This window comes from Geotrypetes seraphini, chromosome 10, assembly GCF_902459505.1.
Source record: "Geotrypetes seraphini chromosome 10, aGeoSer1.1, whole genome shotgun sequence".
Taxonomy (NCBI): Eukaryota; Metazoa; Chordata; class Amphibia; order Gymnophiona; family Dermophiidae; genus Geotrypetes; species Geotrypetes seraphini.
In genome coordinates this window covers 4,275,544-4,295,363 of record NC_047093.1, presented here as the reverse complement: position 1 = coordinate 4,295,363, position 19,820 = coordinate 4,275,544, and the positions used below count along the sequence as shown (strand labels likewise).

Below are 19,820 nucleotides of genomic sequence, written 5' to 3'. Positions count from 1 at the left end.
TTTTAGATGTGAATTATAAATCAAAATAAGGATCAAGCCATATCAAACAAGCGATCCTCACAGTTTCAAGAACTCTCATTAAGTTTCATTACATTTTCCATCTTATTACAGTCTGATTCCCCACACATCTCGATTGGAACACTTATGCATCATCATCCTGCTATTTCTGTCCCACTCAGATGTGAATCAACAATCAAAGTAAGGATCAAGCCATTTCACTTAAGCGATCCTCACAATCCCATCACTTCACATCAAGTTTCAGTACAGCTTGTATCTTACTACAGTCTGATTATCCACACATCTGTAATGTAGCACTTATGCATCATCCTCCTGTTATCTCAGTCAAACTCAGAATGTGAATTATAAATTAAAGTAAGGATCAATCCATATCCTATAAGCGATCCTCACATTCCCACTACTTCACACCAAGATTCATTACAGATTCCATCTTCTTACAGTCTGATATTCCATCTATCTCAAATGAAGCACTTATGCATCATCAGCCTTTTATATCAGTCAAACTCAGATGCGAATTATAAATCTAAGTAAGGATCAAGCCTTATCCTATAAGCGATCCTCACAGTCTCAACACTTTACACCAAGATTCATTATAGTTTCCATCTTATTATATTCTAAGTTCCCACACATCTCCAATGTAGCATTTATGTATCATCAGTCTGTTATCTCAGTCTCGCTCAGATGTGAATTATAAATCCACGTAGGAATCCAGCCATATCTTATAAGCGATCCTCATAGACGCTTCACTTCATATCAGGTTCCATCACACTTTCCATCTTATCAAAATCTTCTTTTCTTCTATTTTTATTATCTCATTAAAGTTCTTATTTCCTCTTTATAATATAGATATCAATCAAATATCTTGTATTTTTTCATACCATTGACAATCCAACCTAACATTGCATTAAACCTCACACCTAACTGCTCTTCTGATCCTGTTTGAAATGTTGATCCTTTTTAAACCTTAACTACAACAATTTTTGCTAAAAGGTATTATTCTCATTTTCTAATTTTTTTTTTCCTTTATGAAATATCTTCAGGTTTTCACCACAATAAAAGATAAGCAAGAACCAAACTCAATATGTATTAATTATAGTATCTATATACTTTCATGAATCCATAGGCAAATCATATTGATCTAGAAATTCCTTTCATTTGACTGCTTCTTCAAAATTATAAGTTTTATTCTCATAAGTTACCCTCATAATAGCAGGGTATATCAATCCATATCTTGCCCCCAATGCTCTCAGTTTAGGTCTTAAGTCCAAAAGCTGTTTTCTTCTGTAGGCAGTAGCTTTTGCAAAATCAGGTACTATAAAGATCTTAGAGTCCTGACATTTAAGATCCTTGTTAGTTTTAGCCAGCTTTATCATTTCTACCACCTGCTGATGTCTTAGCAGCTTGAAAATTAGTGGATGGGGACCCTTCTGGCTGCTTGATCTTTTCATCGATATCCGATGTGCTCTTTCTACTTCTAAAGGAAAAGAACTTTTAAACAGTAAGATCTTTGGGATAAAATTAGTCACAAATTTTATGGGATCATCTGTTCAATCCCCTCAGGTATCCCAATCAGACGCAGATTATTCCTTCGTTCACGGTTTGACAAATCTTCAAAGTCCTTTTTCAACGCCTCTATTTCTCTGTGATCTTTTTTACAGACCAGCGCTTCTGCCTCAGATTTTTCGGTGCGCTTTTCTAACTGCTCAATTTTGAAGTCAACTGCCTGCATTCTATTTGTCAGACTCTCTATTTCATCCTTTACTTCTTTTATATTTTTAGCGTTATCGCTTACTATTTCTTTGATTTTCTGCAGCTCATTCATCAAGTCTCAGTTTTCAATTTCATCCAAAGGCAACGGGACCGCTGTCGGGGATACCAAATCCAATTTTGTTCTTTTTTTACTTCCCGCCCCTGAATTAGCCGAATTGCTTTTACTTGGTTTACCCGAAGCCATTTCCTCACTAAACTCTTTCCTTTCACTCGCTTTACATGAGTTTTAACTGCCAAATCATAATAAAAGTTGCCTGTCACAACGGAGCTAATCCTCTACCCATCCATCTTCGTGCGCTGCAAAGCCACGCCCCCCTGAATGCCCTCTTGTTCTTTTATTATTCGAAAGTTTGAAGAATCTGTCCCTCTCTACTCTCTCTATGCCCTTCATGATCTTATAAGTGTCTATCATATCCCCTCTAAGTCTCCTCTTCTCCAGGGAAAAGAGACACAGTTTCTCCAATCTCTCAGCGTATGAAAGGTTTTCCATCCCCTTTATCAGACGTGTCGCTCTCCTCTGAACCCTCTCGAGTAACGACATGTCCTTCTTAAGGTACGGCGACCAATATTGGACACAGTACTCCAGATGCGGATGCACCATCGCCCGATACAATGGCAGGATAACTTCTTTCGTTCTGGTTGTAATATCTTTCTTGATTATGCCTAGCATTCTGTTTGCCTTCTTAGCGGCTGCTGCGCACTGTGTCGTCGGCTTCATTGTCATGTCCACCATTACCCCCAAGTCCCTTTCTTGGGTACTCTCATTTAATAACATCCCTCCCATCGTATAGCTGTACCTCGAGTTTCTGCTTCCCACATGTAATACTTTACATTTCTCAACGTTGAACTTCATCTGCCATCTCGTCACCCATTCCTCTAGTTTGTTCAAGTCCCTTTGCAATTCTTCGCAGTCCTCTTTAGTCTGAGCTCCATTAAATAGTTTGGTGTCGTCTGCAAATTTTATTATTTCGTACTTCGTCCCTGTTTCTAGATCATTTGAGGAGGGGTCATGCCTTAATCCCTCTAGAGGTCAGCTACTCAGATCAGGGTACTTTTTTAATACCCTTGCTGTGATTGAAACAGGTTTAACTTAGGATGCCCTTATTTTTGACTTGGAGGTTTCTTCCCATTAGATTATCAGCCTGATGACTACTTAGTGGAACACCAGGGGATCCTTTGGCCTAGTTTGTGTTCATTTCTAACAGCCACTTTTTCCTTAGATTGAGCTCTCTAGTATTCAAAAGTTGTTACAACTTAAAAGCAAGTGCCCAAGTTATTCCTCTCAGAATTTAACATTAGTCACTGGTCACCAGAAGATCAGGAACACAGTTGGGCAAACCAGATAAACACCAATGAAGCAGGAGCAGTAGAACTGGCACATAAAATTATAGTCAGGAATCAGGCACAGGTGAATGCTGGCAGATCAGATCCAGAAATGGTAGACGATCCAAAGTTAGTAATGGAAGACAAATAAGAAGTAGTGCACCCAACCCAAGAGCTCACACATGAGCCCTATCAAAGGCAAGGCACAATGGAAGTTGTCAAGTTGAATTAGCTTCAGGGAACCAACTGGAGCATCATCAGGATATAACTTCTGATGGCTAAATAGGGCAGGAGGAAGCCTTGGCTCACTTCATACATGGGAGCAAGTATGTAACACTAATGAGATGATATACTCCACATAATGGTGCTATGCAGTGATGTCACCCACATGGTCTAAGTTGAAAATTACCAACCGTACAAAACTGCGCTGTTTATCTACTCTGCCATGTTGATAGATTCACTCACGTAATGCCATTACTCAAGAAACAACATTGGTTACAATTGAAATGCAGAAAGTTTAAGATTTATTTTTTTTTTTTTAACGTTCAAAGCTCTTTGTTTTAGGCTACTGATTACTGTACTTAAATTGTTTCCTGTTTTAAGTTTTTTATTGATTTTTTCACATATCAACAAGTGTTATAAATTTTCCATACATTTATCTTAACAATACACTTGATATCTCTATAATGTATTTTATATAAACCATATTTTATATTATTTTTTTTATGAATTTATATAACATATATATTGTAATGATTTTATCAATTATTATTTAATTATGAACCCTTTTCCCTCCCTTTATCACATTAATTTCTCATAAGACTATAAGTACATAAGTAGTCGCCTCCGCCGGGGCAGACCAGAGGTCCATCCTGCCCAGCGGTCCGCTCACGCGGCGGCCCATCAGGCATATTGCCTGAGCAGCAGTCCCTGACTAATTTTATGCCTACCTCTACACTTATCTCTAAACCTTCCACTGCTCTTATCTGTACCCCTCAATCCCTTTGTCCTCCAGGAACCTATCCAGGTCTTCCTTGAAACCCTGTACTGTGCTATTTCCTATCACGGCTTCCGGAAGGGTGTTCCATGTGTCCACCACCCTCTGTGTGAAAAAGAATTTCCTTGCGTTTGTTCTAAACCTGTCCCCCTTCAATTTCATCGAGTGACCCCTTGTTCTTGTGGTTTCTTTCAAATTGAAAAATCTGTCCATGTCAACCTTTTCGATGCCCCTCAGGATCTTGAAGGTCTCTATCATATCTCCTCTGAGTCTCCGCTTCTCCAGGGAGAACAGCCCCAGCTTCTTCAGTCTGTCAGTGTATGTAAGGTTTTCCATACCCTTAATCAGTTTAGTTGCTCTTCTCTGGACTCCCTCAAGCATTGCCATGTCCTTTTTGAGGTACGGTGACCAGTACTGTACACAGTATTCCAGACGCGGGCGCACCATAGCCCGGTACAGTGGCAGGATGACTTCCTTCGTTCTGGTCGAGATACCCTTCTTAATGATACCTAACATTTGGTTTGCTTTCCTCGAGGCTGTGGCGCACTGTGCCGACGCCTTCAATGTCGTGTCTACCATCACTCCCAGGTCTCTTTCCAGCTTACTGACCCCTAGCATTGATCACCCCATTTTGTAAGTGAACATCGGGTTCCTTCTCCCTATATGCATGACCTTGCATTTCCCCACGTTGAAGCTCATTTGCCACTTTTTCGCCCATTATTCCAGTGTCGTAAGATCCCTTTGGAGATCCTCGCAATCTACCGTGGTTTCAACCTTGCTGAATAGTTTGGTGTCATCTGCGAATTTGATGACCTCACATTTTGTTCCCGCCTCCAGGTCGTCGATGAATATGTTAAACAGGAGCAGTCCCAGCACTGACCCTTGAGGAACCCCGCTCGTGACCCCTTGCCAGTCTGAGTAGTGGCCCTTTACACCAACCCTCTGCTTCGTGTCTGACAGCCAGTTTTTGATCCATCGGTGGACCTCCCCTCGCACCCCGTGATTCCATAGTTTCCTGAGCAACCGCTCATGTGGTACCTTATCGAAGGCTTTCTGGAAGTCTAGGTAAATTATGTCTATGGGTTCACCTTTGTCCACCTGGCTATTTACCCCCTCAAAGAAGTACAACAAGTTTGTGAGGCACGACCTACCCTTGCAGAACCCATGCTGGCTCGACCTTAGCTGTCCATTTTTTTCGATATGATCACAGATGCCATCCTTAATCAGCGCCTCCATCATCTTTCCCGGGACCGATGTGAGGCTCACCGGCCTATAGTTTCCCGGGTCGCCCCTTGAACCCTTCTTGAAGATGGGCGTGACATTAGCTATTTTCCAGTCCTCCGGGATCTCTCCAGTTTTTAGGGATAGGTTGCATATTTGCTGAAGTGTCATTCATTCATTAACCATTATCTTATTATGGGAAAAAATTAAAATCAGTCATTGCAAAAATCTGTTAATGGTCCCCAAATCTTCTTGAACTTATCCATATATCCTTTTTGTGTTGCAAATGTACGCTCCATCTTATATATATGGCAAACTGAGTTCATAGAAACATAGAAATAGACGGCAGATAAGGGCCCAAAAATTATAGTTCAATCTGTCATAATTTTTCCAATTATGTGTAATTTGCTGTACTGCTACTCCAGTCAATATAAATAAAAGTTTATTGTTATTTGATGAAATTTGACTTTGAGCTCTCATTGCAGTACCAAACAAAATCGTATCATATGTCAAGGCTACCGGATTTTCTAACATCCTATTAATTTGAGGCCAAATTGATTTCCAAAATATTAATATGAATGGACAATAGAATAAAAGATGATCTAATGTCCCTGCTTCAAGATGACAATGCCAGCATCTATTAGACTTAGAGCTATCAATTCTATGTAAACGTGTAGGGGTCCATAAAGCTCTATGTAAAATAAAAAACCAAGTTTGTCTCATAGAAGCTGACAATGTGCATTTTAACCTCCAAGACCAAAGTCGTGGCCATTGAGATGCATTAATCTGATGCTTAATCTCAATGCTCCAAATATCTCTAAGACCATTTTTTTTCTTTTTATGTACGAATCCAGATATTAATTTATACCACATTGCGGCCTGGTGACCCATGGAATCTATCTGAAAACATAAGAATTCCATACTATGATAGTTATTAATATTTTTCCATTCAGGGAACCCTACCTGAATGGCCTGCTTCAATTGCATCCATCTGAAATATTGTGATTTATTCAAACCAAATTTATTTTGCAATTGTGAAAATTCAAGCAGTTTACCTTTATTTATTACATCTTCTAAAATCCGAATTCCAGTAATCATCCAATGTTTCCAGATAATTTTAAAACCGCCAACTTTGATCTTTGGATTGAGCCATATTGTACTTAAATTGTTTAACCATTACATATACTCCACATCAAACACCGTCTGGTTTTGCCAGCACCGGAATATGCATATCTAGAATCTACAAGACACAGCACTTTTTTCTTTTTAAGTCAATCTTTTTTTTTTTTTTTTTGAGGTGAAATTCTTTTTTTTAAAATATTCTTTATTCATTTTATATTTACATCAAGTGCACAGAAAGTAACAACATTTTAACTTAAGTCAATCTTTATGGAACACAGTTGGGTATTCATAAAGAATCTTCATTAAAGAAATTTAAAGTTGCAGTCAAATTTTGGTTATTTGGCCAGGCCATCTCAATCTGATATCTTCACTTCCTTCCCCTTGTCCCCTTACCCATTTTTATTTGTAGTTCCTTTCATTATTCTTTATGTAGACTGTACACTGCCTTGTTCTGTTACAGCAGTTAATAGCAGTATAGCAAGTTTGATTTAAATAAATGTAGGTCTGTTGAGTCTGCTGTCCACTGAAAACATAGCTAAAGGTGAGTAATTTTGCTATCAACAGATAGTTCAGAACAGAGAGATAATTCATTACAAATGTAAATTTCACATAAGGTCTTCTTACTTTTGAATTCTGCTCTCTTTAGGTGAACTTTCAAATGTCGGATGACACAACACTTGCAGACTTGTTGCAATTAGAACTGCACAAGTATGAGGAAGAGGTTCGCGGTATTGTAGATAAAGCGGTAAAAGAATCAGGAATGGAGAAGGTAAGTGCACTTCCTTACTGCAGGAGAATTCTTATGCTGTGAACTTCCTGAGCATTATTCAGAACTGACATGGTGGCAGCAAAAATGGATGCAGATGGGGTAAGGAGATAAGAATGAAGACAAGGATAGAAAACAGAAAATAGCACAAAAGGAGTGAGTAAAAGATTAAAAAGCTCATTTTAGAAACATCTAGATTTGTAACTGGGAGCTTGAGCATTTTGATTGAACATGTGCAAATAATGATTTTAGAAAGCTGCTATTTGCATGAGATGTAAAGGCGGTTTGGGCTCGTATTAAAAATAGATGTACTTCTCATTTTACAGTAAGAAGCCATGCATATCATCTTCTGCTATGCAAGTGTCAGCTCCCAGATCACAATCAAGAGACAGGTGCAGAACCGCAAGGCATCCCCTCTTCCAGCTTCCTAGCTCTTACCAGGAGTCTCCCTGATGTCCAGCTGTTGTGTGTGGGGGAGGAGGGGATCAGAATGGCACCTGACATCCTAACATAGTCTCATGGGGGGAAAGTGTGGCACAGTGGTTAAAGCTACAGCCTTAGCGCCCTGAAGTTGTGGGTTCAAACCCACACTGCTTGTGACCTTGAGAAATCACTTAATCCCCCCTTTATCCAGGTACATTAGATAGATTGTAAGCCCACCAGAAATGAATGAAGAGAGTCAATTAAATGTCCATCAAGCCCAGTATCCTATGGCCAATCCAGGTCCCAAGTACCTAGCTAGATCCCAAGTAGTAAAACAGATTTTATGCTGCTTATCTTAGGAATAAGCAGTGGATTTCCTCAAACTATCTCAATAATGACCTACGGACTTCTCTTATAGGAAATTATCCAAACCAAAAGCCAAGAGTTTAGCCAAAAGTTTTCCATCTACATTAATTAAAGAAATAGGCCTGTAATTTGAAACCAATGTGGGTTCTTTATTTGACTTTGGCAAAACTATAGTTAAAGATTCTGCCATAGTGCCTGTAATGCAACCTTTATTCAGTTGAGCCTGATATAAATTTAACAGATAAGGCAATAGGGTATTTTGAAATGATTTATAAAACTCTATTATGAAACCATCACCACCTGGAACGGATCCTACTCTAAGAGATTTCAATGCTATTTATTATTCGTTTAATGATATAGGCTTCTCTAAACTTCCTTTTAAGTGTTCAGGAATTTTAGGTTCCTCTAATAATTTTAAAAACTCTAAGCCATCTTTTTGCTTGTCTAAATAAGGCTCAGAAGAATAAAGAGCTTTATAAAAATGTAAAAATTGTTTCAAAATAGGTCCAACGAGAATAAGTATCCCCTTTCTCATCTTTAATTGCAATTACTTTTGTCTTTCTTTTTTTTTTTGCTTTAAGATAATTTGCCAATAATCTTCCCACCTTATTTGAGTTTCCATAATACAAAGCTTGTTGAGAAAACAAATTTTTCCTTACCAATTTAGAAGAAATCTCATTATATTTACATTTAGCCTTCAAAAGAGCCTATAACATAGTGTTCCCATTTATCAATCAAATTTCAACTCTAAGACCTTAATTTCTTGTTCTAAATTGGAAAACTGTCTTTTGACCTGTTTTCTAAAATATGCCGAAAATGAAATAATTTGTCCTCTTATTGTTGCCTTAAAAGCATCCCATAAAGTTTCCATAGAGATTTCTTTTGTGGTATTAATTTGGAAATAATCATTCATTTTTAATTGAAAATCTTCACAAAATTTTGGATCCACAAGCAATGTATTATCAAATCTCCATACAGATCTACTATAATCTTGATCAACAATTTTAAGTTCAACCCACACTCCTCCATGATCAGATAAAATAATTGGATCTATAGAGGCTTGTGTTATCTGTTGAACTAGTTGGTACGAAACAAAAATGTAATCTATTTTTGAAAAAGATTTGTGAACATGGGAACAAAATGAAAATTCCCGCCCATCAAAATGAAGTATTCGCCATATATCTTTCAAGTCACAAGACTGTGCAAAGTTATCAAGTCCTAATGATTTCATAATTTTACTAGGTTTTTTATCCATCAAAGGATCCATAACAGCATTAAAATCCCCAGCCACTGCTAAATTAGAAGCAGCCAGTGGCAGTACCAACTGTTGTAGAGTCTTGAAAAACTCAATTTGATTTGAATTAGGGGCTTATACATTAAAAAGCACCATCGTATAATTTCCCATGCTCATATCTACTTGTAACCACCTTCCTAAAGGATCTGCCACATACCTGGAGACAAAGAGGCTGGCATTTCCTCGATTCTACTTTGTATCTTCTGCAGACCTGTTGCATATTTTATCAAATGGAAATTATCCTGTGGAGGTAAGATAATGTATCTAGGACGTGGATTCATAATCCCTTAGTAGCAATTGATTCATCTAGTCCACCAATTCTTTCCTCTTTCAAGGGTTATGTTCTGGTTGTCATTCATATAGAGGGGCATTTTCGATAGGACATCTAAGTCCGAGTTTGGACGTTACGGGAAAGATGTCCAAAACAGTTGTGTTTCCCCTTAGTGCATCTATCATTTTTGACTGTTTAAAAAAAAACCATCCAAACATAGCTGTACATTTTTTATTCACCAAAATAGCTACTCCAGCCTTCTTTCCTGCTGCAGGGGCAAAAAAACAATGTTTTACCCATCCCCCTTCTAATTTCTTGGATTCTATAGCCGATAAATGAGTCTCTTGGATATAACATACATCTGCATTCTGTTGTTTCAAAAAAGAAAGCGTCTTTTCCCTTTTAATTGGATGATTGAGGCCATTAACATTTAATGAGAATATTTTAAAATCCATTATAAAATTTTACTTCAGAGCATATGAACCACATCGAATATTTCCAGTTATTCCAATCATTCATCAAATATACATTTGCCCCAAATCTAAAACATGGAACAGAAAATTTAACCTCCCCTAACCTCCCCTTCCCACCTGCCATTCCCTCCCTTCCCCACCCCCCACAAAATAAAAGTGAATACTTGGAAACGCACATATAAGACCAAAAAAGCCTGAGTTAAGTCTTTAGTTTTGTGTCTGTTTTGGTTGTGATATGTGGATTGTACATTTTCTGTAAACCACTTTCAATAGTGGATATACATATTGGCAGCAGTATTTTCATAAAGTTGCAAACTTGTCCTCTCCACTGTTATTCTCTTGCTAAAATTGTAGTAGTACATATGATGAGGAAAAGCTGTAAAGAGGGGAGGAGGAGGAGAGGAAGAGGGGAATTAGTGTTTCCTGGTGCCACAGCATAACTATTGCCATTGAGGTCATAGGTAGCAGAAACACTGTATTGAATTCTCCATCTTGGAAGGAGGTTCAGAAGCTCACAGCCCCAGGTGCCAGCACCTCTCCTCTTCCCCTTCCCTTGCACCCTCTCCCTCACCTCTTCAAATGTTTTCTGGCCACAAGCAGCATCTCTTACCCGCTGCTCAAGCCAACCTTATCCCTCTCTCTAACTTCTCTTCCTGTTAAGAACATAAGAACATAAGAAGTTGCCTCCACTGGGTCAGACCAGAGGTCCATCCCGCCCAGTGGTCCGCTCCCGCGGTGGCCCACCAGGTCCTTTGACCTGTGAAGTGATTTGACCATTTTTATATCCTACCTCTGCTTCTATCTGTACCCCTCAATCCCTTTATCCTTTAGGAACCTATCCAAACCTTCCTTGAACCCCTGTACTGTGGTCTGGCCTATCACAACCTCTGGAAGAGCGTTCCATGCGTCCACCACCCTCTGGGTAAAAAAGAACTTCCTAGCATTTGTTCTGAACCTGTCCCCTTTCAATTTCTCCGAGTGACCCCCTAGTGCTTGTGGTTCCCCACAGTTTGAAGAATCTGTCCTTGTCCACTTTCTCTATGCCCTTCAGGATTTTGAAGGTTTCTATCATGTCCCCTCTAAGTCTCCTCTTCTCCAGGGAGAACAGCCCCAGCATTTTTAACCTGTCAGCGTATGAAAAATTTTCCATACCTCTTATCAGTTTTGTCGCTCTTCTCTGGACTCCCTCGAGTACTGCCATGTCTTTCTTGAGGTACGGCGACCAGTACTGGACACAGTATTCCAGGTGCGGGCGCACCATTGCACGATACAGTGGCATGATGACTTCTTTCGTCCTGGTTGTGATACCCTTTTTGATGATGCCCAGCATTCTGTTTGCTTTCTTTGAGGCTGTCGCACACTGCGCCGATGGCTTCAGTGTTGCGTCCACCATCACCCCCAGGTCTTTTTCAAGGTCGCTCACCCCTAGCAATATTCCCCCCATTTTATAGCTGAACATCGGGTTCTTTTTCCCTACATGCATGACCTTGCATTTGTCCACATTGAAACTCATTTGCCATTTTTTTGCCCACTCCTCTAGTCTCGTCAGGTCCCTCTGCAGGTCTTCACAATCCTCCTTGGTTTTGACCCTGCTACAGAGTTTGGTGTCATCAGCAAATTTAATGACCTCACATTTTGTCCCCGTCTCCAGGTCGTTGATAAATATATTGAACAGGAGTGGTCCCAACACCGATCCCTGAGGGACTCCGCTCGTGACCCATTGCCAGTCTGAGTAATGCCCTTTTACTCCAACCCTCTGTTTTCTGCCCGCCAGCCAGTGTCTGATCCATCTGTGTACATCCCCTTGCACCCCGTGATTCCACAGCTTCTTAAGCAGCCTTTCGTGAGGTACCTTGTCGAAGGCTTTTTGGAAGTCGAGGTAGATGATGTCTATGGCTTCCCCCTTGTCCATCTGGCTGTTTATTCCCTCAAAGAAGTACAGTAAGTTCATGAGGCACGACCTACCCTTGCAGAAGCCGTGCTGGCTCGCCTTCAGTTGTCCATTTTTTTCTATGTGCTCGCAGATTGTGTCCTTGACCAGTGCTTCCATCATCTTTCCCGGGACCGAGGTCAAGCTCACCGGCCTGTAGTTTCCCGGATCTCCTCTTGATCCCTTCTTAAAGGTGGGCGTGACATTTGCTATTTTCCAGTCCTCTGGGATCTCCCCAGTTTTCAAGGATAGATTACATATTTGGCAAAGTGTTTCCGCTATTTCGTTTCTCAGTTCCTTTATTACCCTTGGGTGGATGCCGTCCGGGCCCGGTGATTTGTCGCTCTTCAGTCTGTCTATCTGTCGGAGGACATCCTCTCGGCTCGCCTCTAATTGGACCAGCTTTTCATCGTGGTCTCCATTTATGATCTCCTCAGGTTCTGGGATATTGGATATGTCCTCTCTCGTGAAGACTGACGAGAAGAACTTGTTTAATCTGTCAGCTATCTCTTTTTCCTCTGTTACCACTCCTTTCCTGTCTCCGTCGTCCAATGGTCCCACTTCCTCCCTGGCTGGTTGCTTCCCCTTCACATACCTGAAGAATGGTTTGAAGTTTCTTGCTTCCCCCGCCAGTCTTTCCTCATACTCTCTTTTTGCTTTCCTAACCTCTCGGTGACATTCTTTCTGGTGCCTTTTGTGCTCCTTCTGGTTGTCCCTTGTTGGGTCCTTTTTCCATTTTCTGAAAGATGATTTCTTGTCACTTATTGCCTTTTTTACTGCATTGTTTATCCATGCCGGGTTTTGAGCTCGATTCTTTTTGCACCCTTTCCTAAATCTTGGGATGTACAGGTCTTGTGCCTCGTGCACCGTGCCTTTGAGTAGGGCCCAGGCTTCCTCTACGGTCTCCATCTTCATTGAGCTGTTGCTGAGCTTTTTTCCCACCATTTTCCTCATGGCCTCGTAATTTCCTTTTCTGTAGTTGAGTGCTGTCGTTGTGGTTCTTTTCACCTTTTGTGTTCCTATGTTTAGTTTGTACTGTATCATGTTGTGATCGCTGTTTCCTAATGGTGCTAGTACTACCACCTCCTTTGCGGGTCCACCTAGCCCATTGAGGATTAGGTCCAAAGTGGCATCCCCTCGCGTTGGTTTCATGACCAGCTGTTCCATGTAACAGTCCCTCGTTGCCTCTAGGAATTTAGTTTCTCTCGTGCAATTGGAGTGTCCAGTGTTCCAGTCTATTCCAGGGTAGTTGAAATCCCCCATAACCACCACACTTCCAAGTTTGCATACCTGCCTCAATTCGTCCTCCAGGTCCTGGTCGTTTGTTTCTGGCTGTCCTGGTGGGCGATAGTACAGTCCCAATTTGATGTCTGCTCCATTTCCTCCTGTCAGTTTAACCCATATTGATTCCAAGCTGTCCGCCCTTACTGTCGTTTCCATCCTGGTTGAAGGAATGGAGTCCTTTATATACAGTGCTACTCCTCCACCCTTCTTGTGTGTCCTGTCCCTCCTATAGAGTTTGTACCCTGGCAGGGCCACATCCCATTTGTTGTCCTCGGACCACCATGTCTCTGTGACTCCTATTATGTCCAAGTCCTCTTTACTGGCTATAACTTCTAGCTCTCCCATTTTTGTCCTTAGGCTCCTGGCATTTGTATATAGGCAAATTAAGTCCTGGTTGGTTACCTTCTCATTTGGTTCTCCTCGTGGTTTGGTGCTCCTGTCGATCCCCTCACGGTCTGCCAGTCCCCGAGCCTCGTTCTGTTCACCTTCCTCCTGTGGTGTGTCTATCCCATCCTCCGTCCACTTCTTCGACTTTGGATAACCCTCTGTTCACTTAAGAGATGTTACTCAAAGCCAGTGAAAGCGCAGGATGGCTATATTGAGCACCTCTGCTACACCACTGAATGTTTGAGAATGTTTCTGGGATCTTTGCTTTGCAATAATTGTTTATTAAAATGCTATTAAACTTTTTTTAATGGTTCGGCATTGTGCAGACTTTCATTTTTGATTAATGACTGTATTATATTTAAGGTTTTGAAGGCCCTTGACAGTACTTGGACCACTATGGTATTTGAGCACGAAGCCCATCCTAGAACTGGAACCATGCTGCTCAAATCCAGTGAAGAACTAGTAGAGGTTTTGGAAGACAACCAAGTGCAGCTTCAGAACCTGATGACTTCTAAGTACATAGCTCACTTTCTTCAAGAGGTATCAGGTTGGCAACACAAGCTCTCGACTGCTGATGCGGTCATTAGCATCTGGTTTGATGTTCAGAGAACATGGAGTCATCTGGAAAGTATCTTCATTGGTTCGGAAGATATTCGAGCACAACTGCCTGAAGATTCCAAACGGTTTGACCAAATTGATCATGATTTTAAAGTGAGAAATTTTACCATCTGTTTCATTGGTCTTTTAAGGGTCATAAGAGAAATATCATGAAACATCATCTCATTTTCATGTTGCAGGAGCTGATGGCAGATGCAATAAAAACACCAAATGTAGTTGAAGTAACAAATAAACCTGGCCTTTATGCGAAGCTAGAAAAGCTACAAACAAGGTTGAGCCTTTGCTTTGTTTTGACTCGTTTTCTTTTGAATGCATCAGTTCTGTTTTGAAACCCTTTTTTCCCTTTTAGTCTGTCTCTTTGTGAAAAGGCTTTGTCTGAATACCTGGAGACAAAGAGGCTGGCATTTCCTCGATTCTACTTTGTATCTTCTGCAGACCTGTTGCATATTTTATCAAATGGAAATGATCCTGTGGAGGTAAGATAATGTATCTAGGATGTGGATTCATAATCCTTTAGTAGCAATTGATTCATCTAGTTCACCAATTCTTTCCTCTTTCAAGGGTTATGTTCTGGTTGTCATTCATATAGAGGGGCATTTTCGATAGGACATCTAAGTCCGAGTTTGGACATTACGGGAAAGATGTCCAAAACAGTTGTGTTTCTCCTTAGTGCATCTGTCATTTTTGACTGTTTAAAAAAAAACCCATCCAATCATAAAATGCACACAAACAAGCCAGTGGGACGTACAAGCAGCTAGCATTCCAATCCAATCCAATCCGATTCCACCCTTACAAAAAGGGCTTGACTCAGTTAACAAAATTTCCTAAGTTCATCTAGCATTCTTAGCAAACTGGCCACAGACATCTGAGCAGAGCAGAGGGGCACACTAGGGAATGCTGCAGTAAACGTCACATTACAAAGTCCCAGGTACACATCTCACCATAACCTGCTTTACCAGTGCAATAGGTATGTAATTCTGGACAAGCAGAGCCAGATGCAGAAGAAATCTACTTCAGATTTTTTCTGTGATCCTCCTACTTCACCGGGAGCTCTACTGCCACTTGCAGTTTTTCTCTTCTGCATGTTAGCCGGAAGGAGTGTGTCTGTTCTGCTCAATCCTTTTTATTATTTTATTTGGTGTTTTTGATTTTTATTCGATGCTTGGAGCTTACCACCTTTAGTGTCAGCTCTGCTTGCGTAGAGAAGAAGTAGACTGAGGTCTGCAGCTGACAGGCTGATCCCTGGTGGTACCTGCACAAATATTTTGGAGTTCAGGGCCATCCTCACGTAACATCCTTCACCTACTACTTAGCAGGGGTAGAGCACAGGCTGTTAGGCATTCATAGGAGGCTCAGCTGTATCTGGCAGGGTGCCGGCTGCATTTTTCGCCTACTTCCTTCTGGTAGCATGCCTGTTGGTCTGCGAAGATAGGGTTAGGTCAAATATCATGTCTGGCTAGCAGGCCGAAGATCAGCATTGAAGAGGAATTTTTCAGCATGTGGTAGTGATTCTTTTCCTTTCCAGCTACTATAAAGAGCTGAGGCAGGCTGCAGCATATTGCTAGCACAGGTCACAGTGCTGTTACAGCCCATGAGGTGAATTTTTTTGGGGGGTCTGAAAATATGATATTTGAGGGTTTCTGCATGTTCCCCCTTGTTCTCTATCCTAAAAAAAAAATCCTATAACACTTATAACAATTCATAAATCAATAAATCAAACGATAATGGCTAAACTCCAAGATTCGAATTAGCGGATTTAAAGTCGTTTGGAAGCATTGGATTATTATAGGTATACAGATTTTAGGTGATGTCATTTCAAATGGTAAACTGCTTGATTTTTCCACAGTTGCAACATAAATATGGCCTTAATAAATCACAAAGTTTTAGATGGTTGCAGCTGAAGCAGGCTATTCAGGAGGGGTTCCCTGAATGGAAAAAATCTTAATAATCAGTATAATTTGGAATTCTTGTGCTTTCAGGTGGACTTCCTGGGACACCCGGCCGCACAGTGGTATAAATTGATATCTGGATATATGAATAAAAAACCAAAGACAGGTCTTAGAGACATTTGGAGCATTGAGATTAAACATCAAATTAATGCGTCTCAGTGGCCACGAATTTGATCTTGGAGGATGAGGTGTACAGTGTCCGCATCTATGAAACAAACTTAGTTCTTTTTGTTGGATAGAGCATTTTGGACCCCAGTTCGATTACAAAAGTTAGATTCCTCTAAGTCTAATAGATGCTGGCACTGTAATCTTGAAGCAGGGACTCTAGATCATTTATTATTTTATTGTCCCTTTATTATGGCCTTTTGGAAATCAATTTGGCCCCAAATTAATTGTTTTTTGGAGAATCATGTGGCATTATCCTATGATACAATTTTATTCAGTATGTCAGTAAGAACAAAGAGCCAAATTTAATCAAAGAATAATAAACTTTTAATGATTATGACAGGAGTCGCCATACAACAGATCACAAGTAATTGGAAAAATTGGAATAGACTCAATTATAATTTCTGGTGGAATTTGATATGTCACATTTACAAAATGGAGAGAACAATCGTTATGCAAAAAGGGAATTTTAATAAATTTAAAGAGATATGGGGACCATTAACAAAATATTGCAATGAGTAGATACCATTTTACATTATAGATACAATTTAAGGTAGAAGGGATGGGAGGGGGAATTTGAATTTATTAAATGATTAGATTACTAGGAAGGATTATTTATGTGATATATTTGATTGAATGTAAGATTGGAAGGGTGGGAGGGATGGGATAAAAAATTTTTATCTATTAGTATCATTTTAATAGTTTGAACTTTTCCCCACCAAGATAAATGCAAAGGATTCCATTGCTCACATAACTCTGTTACTTTTTGTAATAAAAACTTTTCATTTGCTTTCACTGTCTCTTCAATTGTATTTTTTAACCAAATACCTAAATATTTTATTCTATCCTCCTTCCAAATAAAAGGGAAAGAATCAAATAACCCCTTTGTACAATGTACATTCAAAGGAAGAACTTCTGATTTAGTCCAATTTATTTTATATCCTGAGAATTTCCCAAATGTATCAATCACTTCAAGTAAACATGGAATGGTTGTTTCCGGATTTCTCAATTGAAGCAATATATCATCTGCATATGCAGATACCTTATATTCAACTCCAGAACATGGAATACCTTGTATGTCCTTCACTTGACGAATAGCTAATAACAAGGGTTCAAGTACTATATCAAAAAGTAAAGGAGATAAGGGACAACCCTGACTAACTCCCCTTTGCAATTTAAAACAATCAGAAAAATTATTATTTATATATAAACGAGCAACAGGTGAGTTATACAGTGCTTGAATCATTTGTATAAATCCAGGTCCAATACCAAACCACTTCATAGCTTGATACATGAAATTCCATTCTACACGATCAAAAGCTTTCTCAGCATCTAAGGATACAGAAAAAGCCGGGTCATCAATTTTTTTTGTTAGATATAACATATGGAATGCCAATCTAGTATTATTAGAAGAGTGTCTTTGAGCAACAAAACCTATTTGATGCATTCCGATTATATGAGGAAGAGCTTTAGCTAAACGCAAGGCTAAAATTTTAGCTAATAATTTACCATCTACATTTATTAAAGAAATAGGCCTGTAATTTGAAACCAATGTAGGATCTCTATTTGGCTTTGGTAGAACGATAGTTAAAGACTCTGCCATAGTGCCTGAAATACAACCTTTACTTAGTTGAGTCTGATAGAATTTTAATAAATAAGGTAAAAGGGTAATTTGAAATGATTTATAAAACTCTACTGTAAATCAATCATCACTTGGAGCGGTCCCAACTCTAAGGGACCTCAATGCTGTTTGTAACTCTTTTAGTGATATAGGCTCTTCTAAACTTCTTTTTATATGATCAGGAACTTTAGGCCCTTCAATTAAACTTAAAAATTCCAATCCATCTTTTTCTTTTTCTAAATAAGACTCAGAAGAATAAAGGGCTTTATAATAATTCAGAAATTGTTTTAATATACTTCCAATCTGAGAATGAGAGTTGCCTAACTCATCCTTAATTACACATATTTTTTCCTTTCTTTTCTTTGCCTTTAAATAATTTGCCAATAAAATTCCCATCTTATTTGAACTACCATAATACAATGCTTGCTTAGAAAAAATATCTTTCCTTACTAATCTAGAGGAAATCTCATTATATTTACATTTTGCTTTTAATAAATCTTGAAATGTAGATTGCTCCCATTTTCCAATCAATTTTAATTCTAATCCTTTAATTTATTTTTCTAGAGCAACAAATTGCTTTCTTAGTTGTTTCCTATTATACACAGAGAATGAAATAATTTGTCCTCTCATGGTTGCTTTAAAAGCATCCCATAAAATTTCAACAGAAATTTCCTCCGAATTATTAAGCAAAAAATATTCATCAATTTTGACCTGAAAATCTTCACAAAATTTAGAATCTGCAAGCAATGCATTATCAAATCTCCAAACAGGTTTAGATTTATCCTGATCTACCAGGTTTAAGTCTATCCACACACCTCCATGATCTGATAATATTATTGGATCTATGGAAGCTTGTGTAACTTGCTGTATCAATTGATCAGTAACAAAAACATAATCAATTCTAGAGAAAGATTTATGAACATGTGAACAAAATGAAAATTCCCAATCATTAAAATGAAGAATACGCCATATATATTTTAAATTACAAGATTGTACAAAATTATTTAACCCTAGTGATTTTCATAATCCTACTAGGTTTTTTATCCAATAACAGATCCATAACAGCATTGAAATCACCTGCCATCACTAAATTAGTGGTAGCCAGTGGTAAAACTAATTGTTGTAGAGATTTAAAGAATTCAATTTGATTCAAATTAGGGGCATATACATTGAACAACGCCACAGTAGTATTGCCCATGCTCATTTCAACATGCATCCATCTTCCTAGAGGATCTGCATTAATCATTTTAAATGTTGCAGAACACTTTTTATTAACCAGAATTGCTACTCCAGCCTTTTTCCTTGTCGCAGGTGCATAAAAACATTGTTTCACCCAATTTCCAGATAACTTCATAGATTCTGCCCCTGACAAGTGTGTCTCTTGCAGGAAACAAACATCTGCATTCTGCTGCTTAAGATATAACAATACTTTTTTCCTTTTGATCGGATGGTTTAAGCCATTAACATTTAGAGAGAAGATTTTAAGTGTCATTATGAAGATAAATTATAATATTCAATAATATCCACTCCAAAATCATACTATATTCCCTTTCCTTATTCCCATCCTCTAAAATATCCCCCTCTCTCTCCCCACTCCCTCCCTACCCTCCCTCTATCCCCCCTATCCTCCCACATCCTAAATGCATGCTTCAAAACAAACATACAGGCTAAGCAAAAGAAAAAACCCCTATAGGCTAACATCCAAGCAATTCTATTAAAATAAATAAGTCTTTCAATAACAGAAAAAAAGTCATAGAAAAGAAGAAAATTATAAAATTCTTTCCATATTCCCCCTATTGATTCATGCACTTATATTATCAGT

At 39.1% G+C, this 19,820-nt stretch overlaps 1 protein-coding gene across 2 annotated transcripts in view; it reads left to right on the top strand.

The window, feature by feature from the left end:
- The window catches only part of DNAH17 (dynein axonemal heavy chain 17), a 954,442-nt gene that overhangs the window by 344,297 nt on the left and 590,325 nt on the right, over window positions 1–19,820 (top strand). For both annotated transcript variants that reach the window (XM_033960179.1, XM_033960181.1), the window contains 4 exons: window positions 7,098–7,220; window positions 14,009–14,356; window positions 14,443–14,534; window positions 14,613–14,739. In XM_033960179.1, the coding sequence (XP_033816070.1) occupies window positions 7,098–7,220; window positions 14,009–14,356; window positions 14,443–14,534; window positions 14,613–14,739 (690 nt within the window). The remainder of the gene's footprint in view (window positions 1–7,097; window positions 7,221–14,008; window positions 14,357–14,442; window positions 14,535–14,612; window positions 14,740–19,820) is intronic.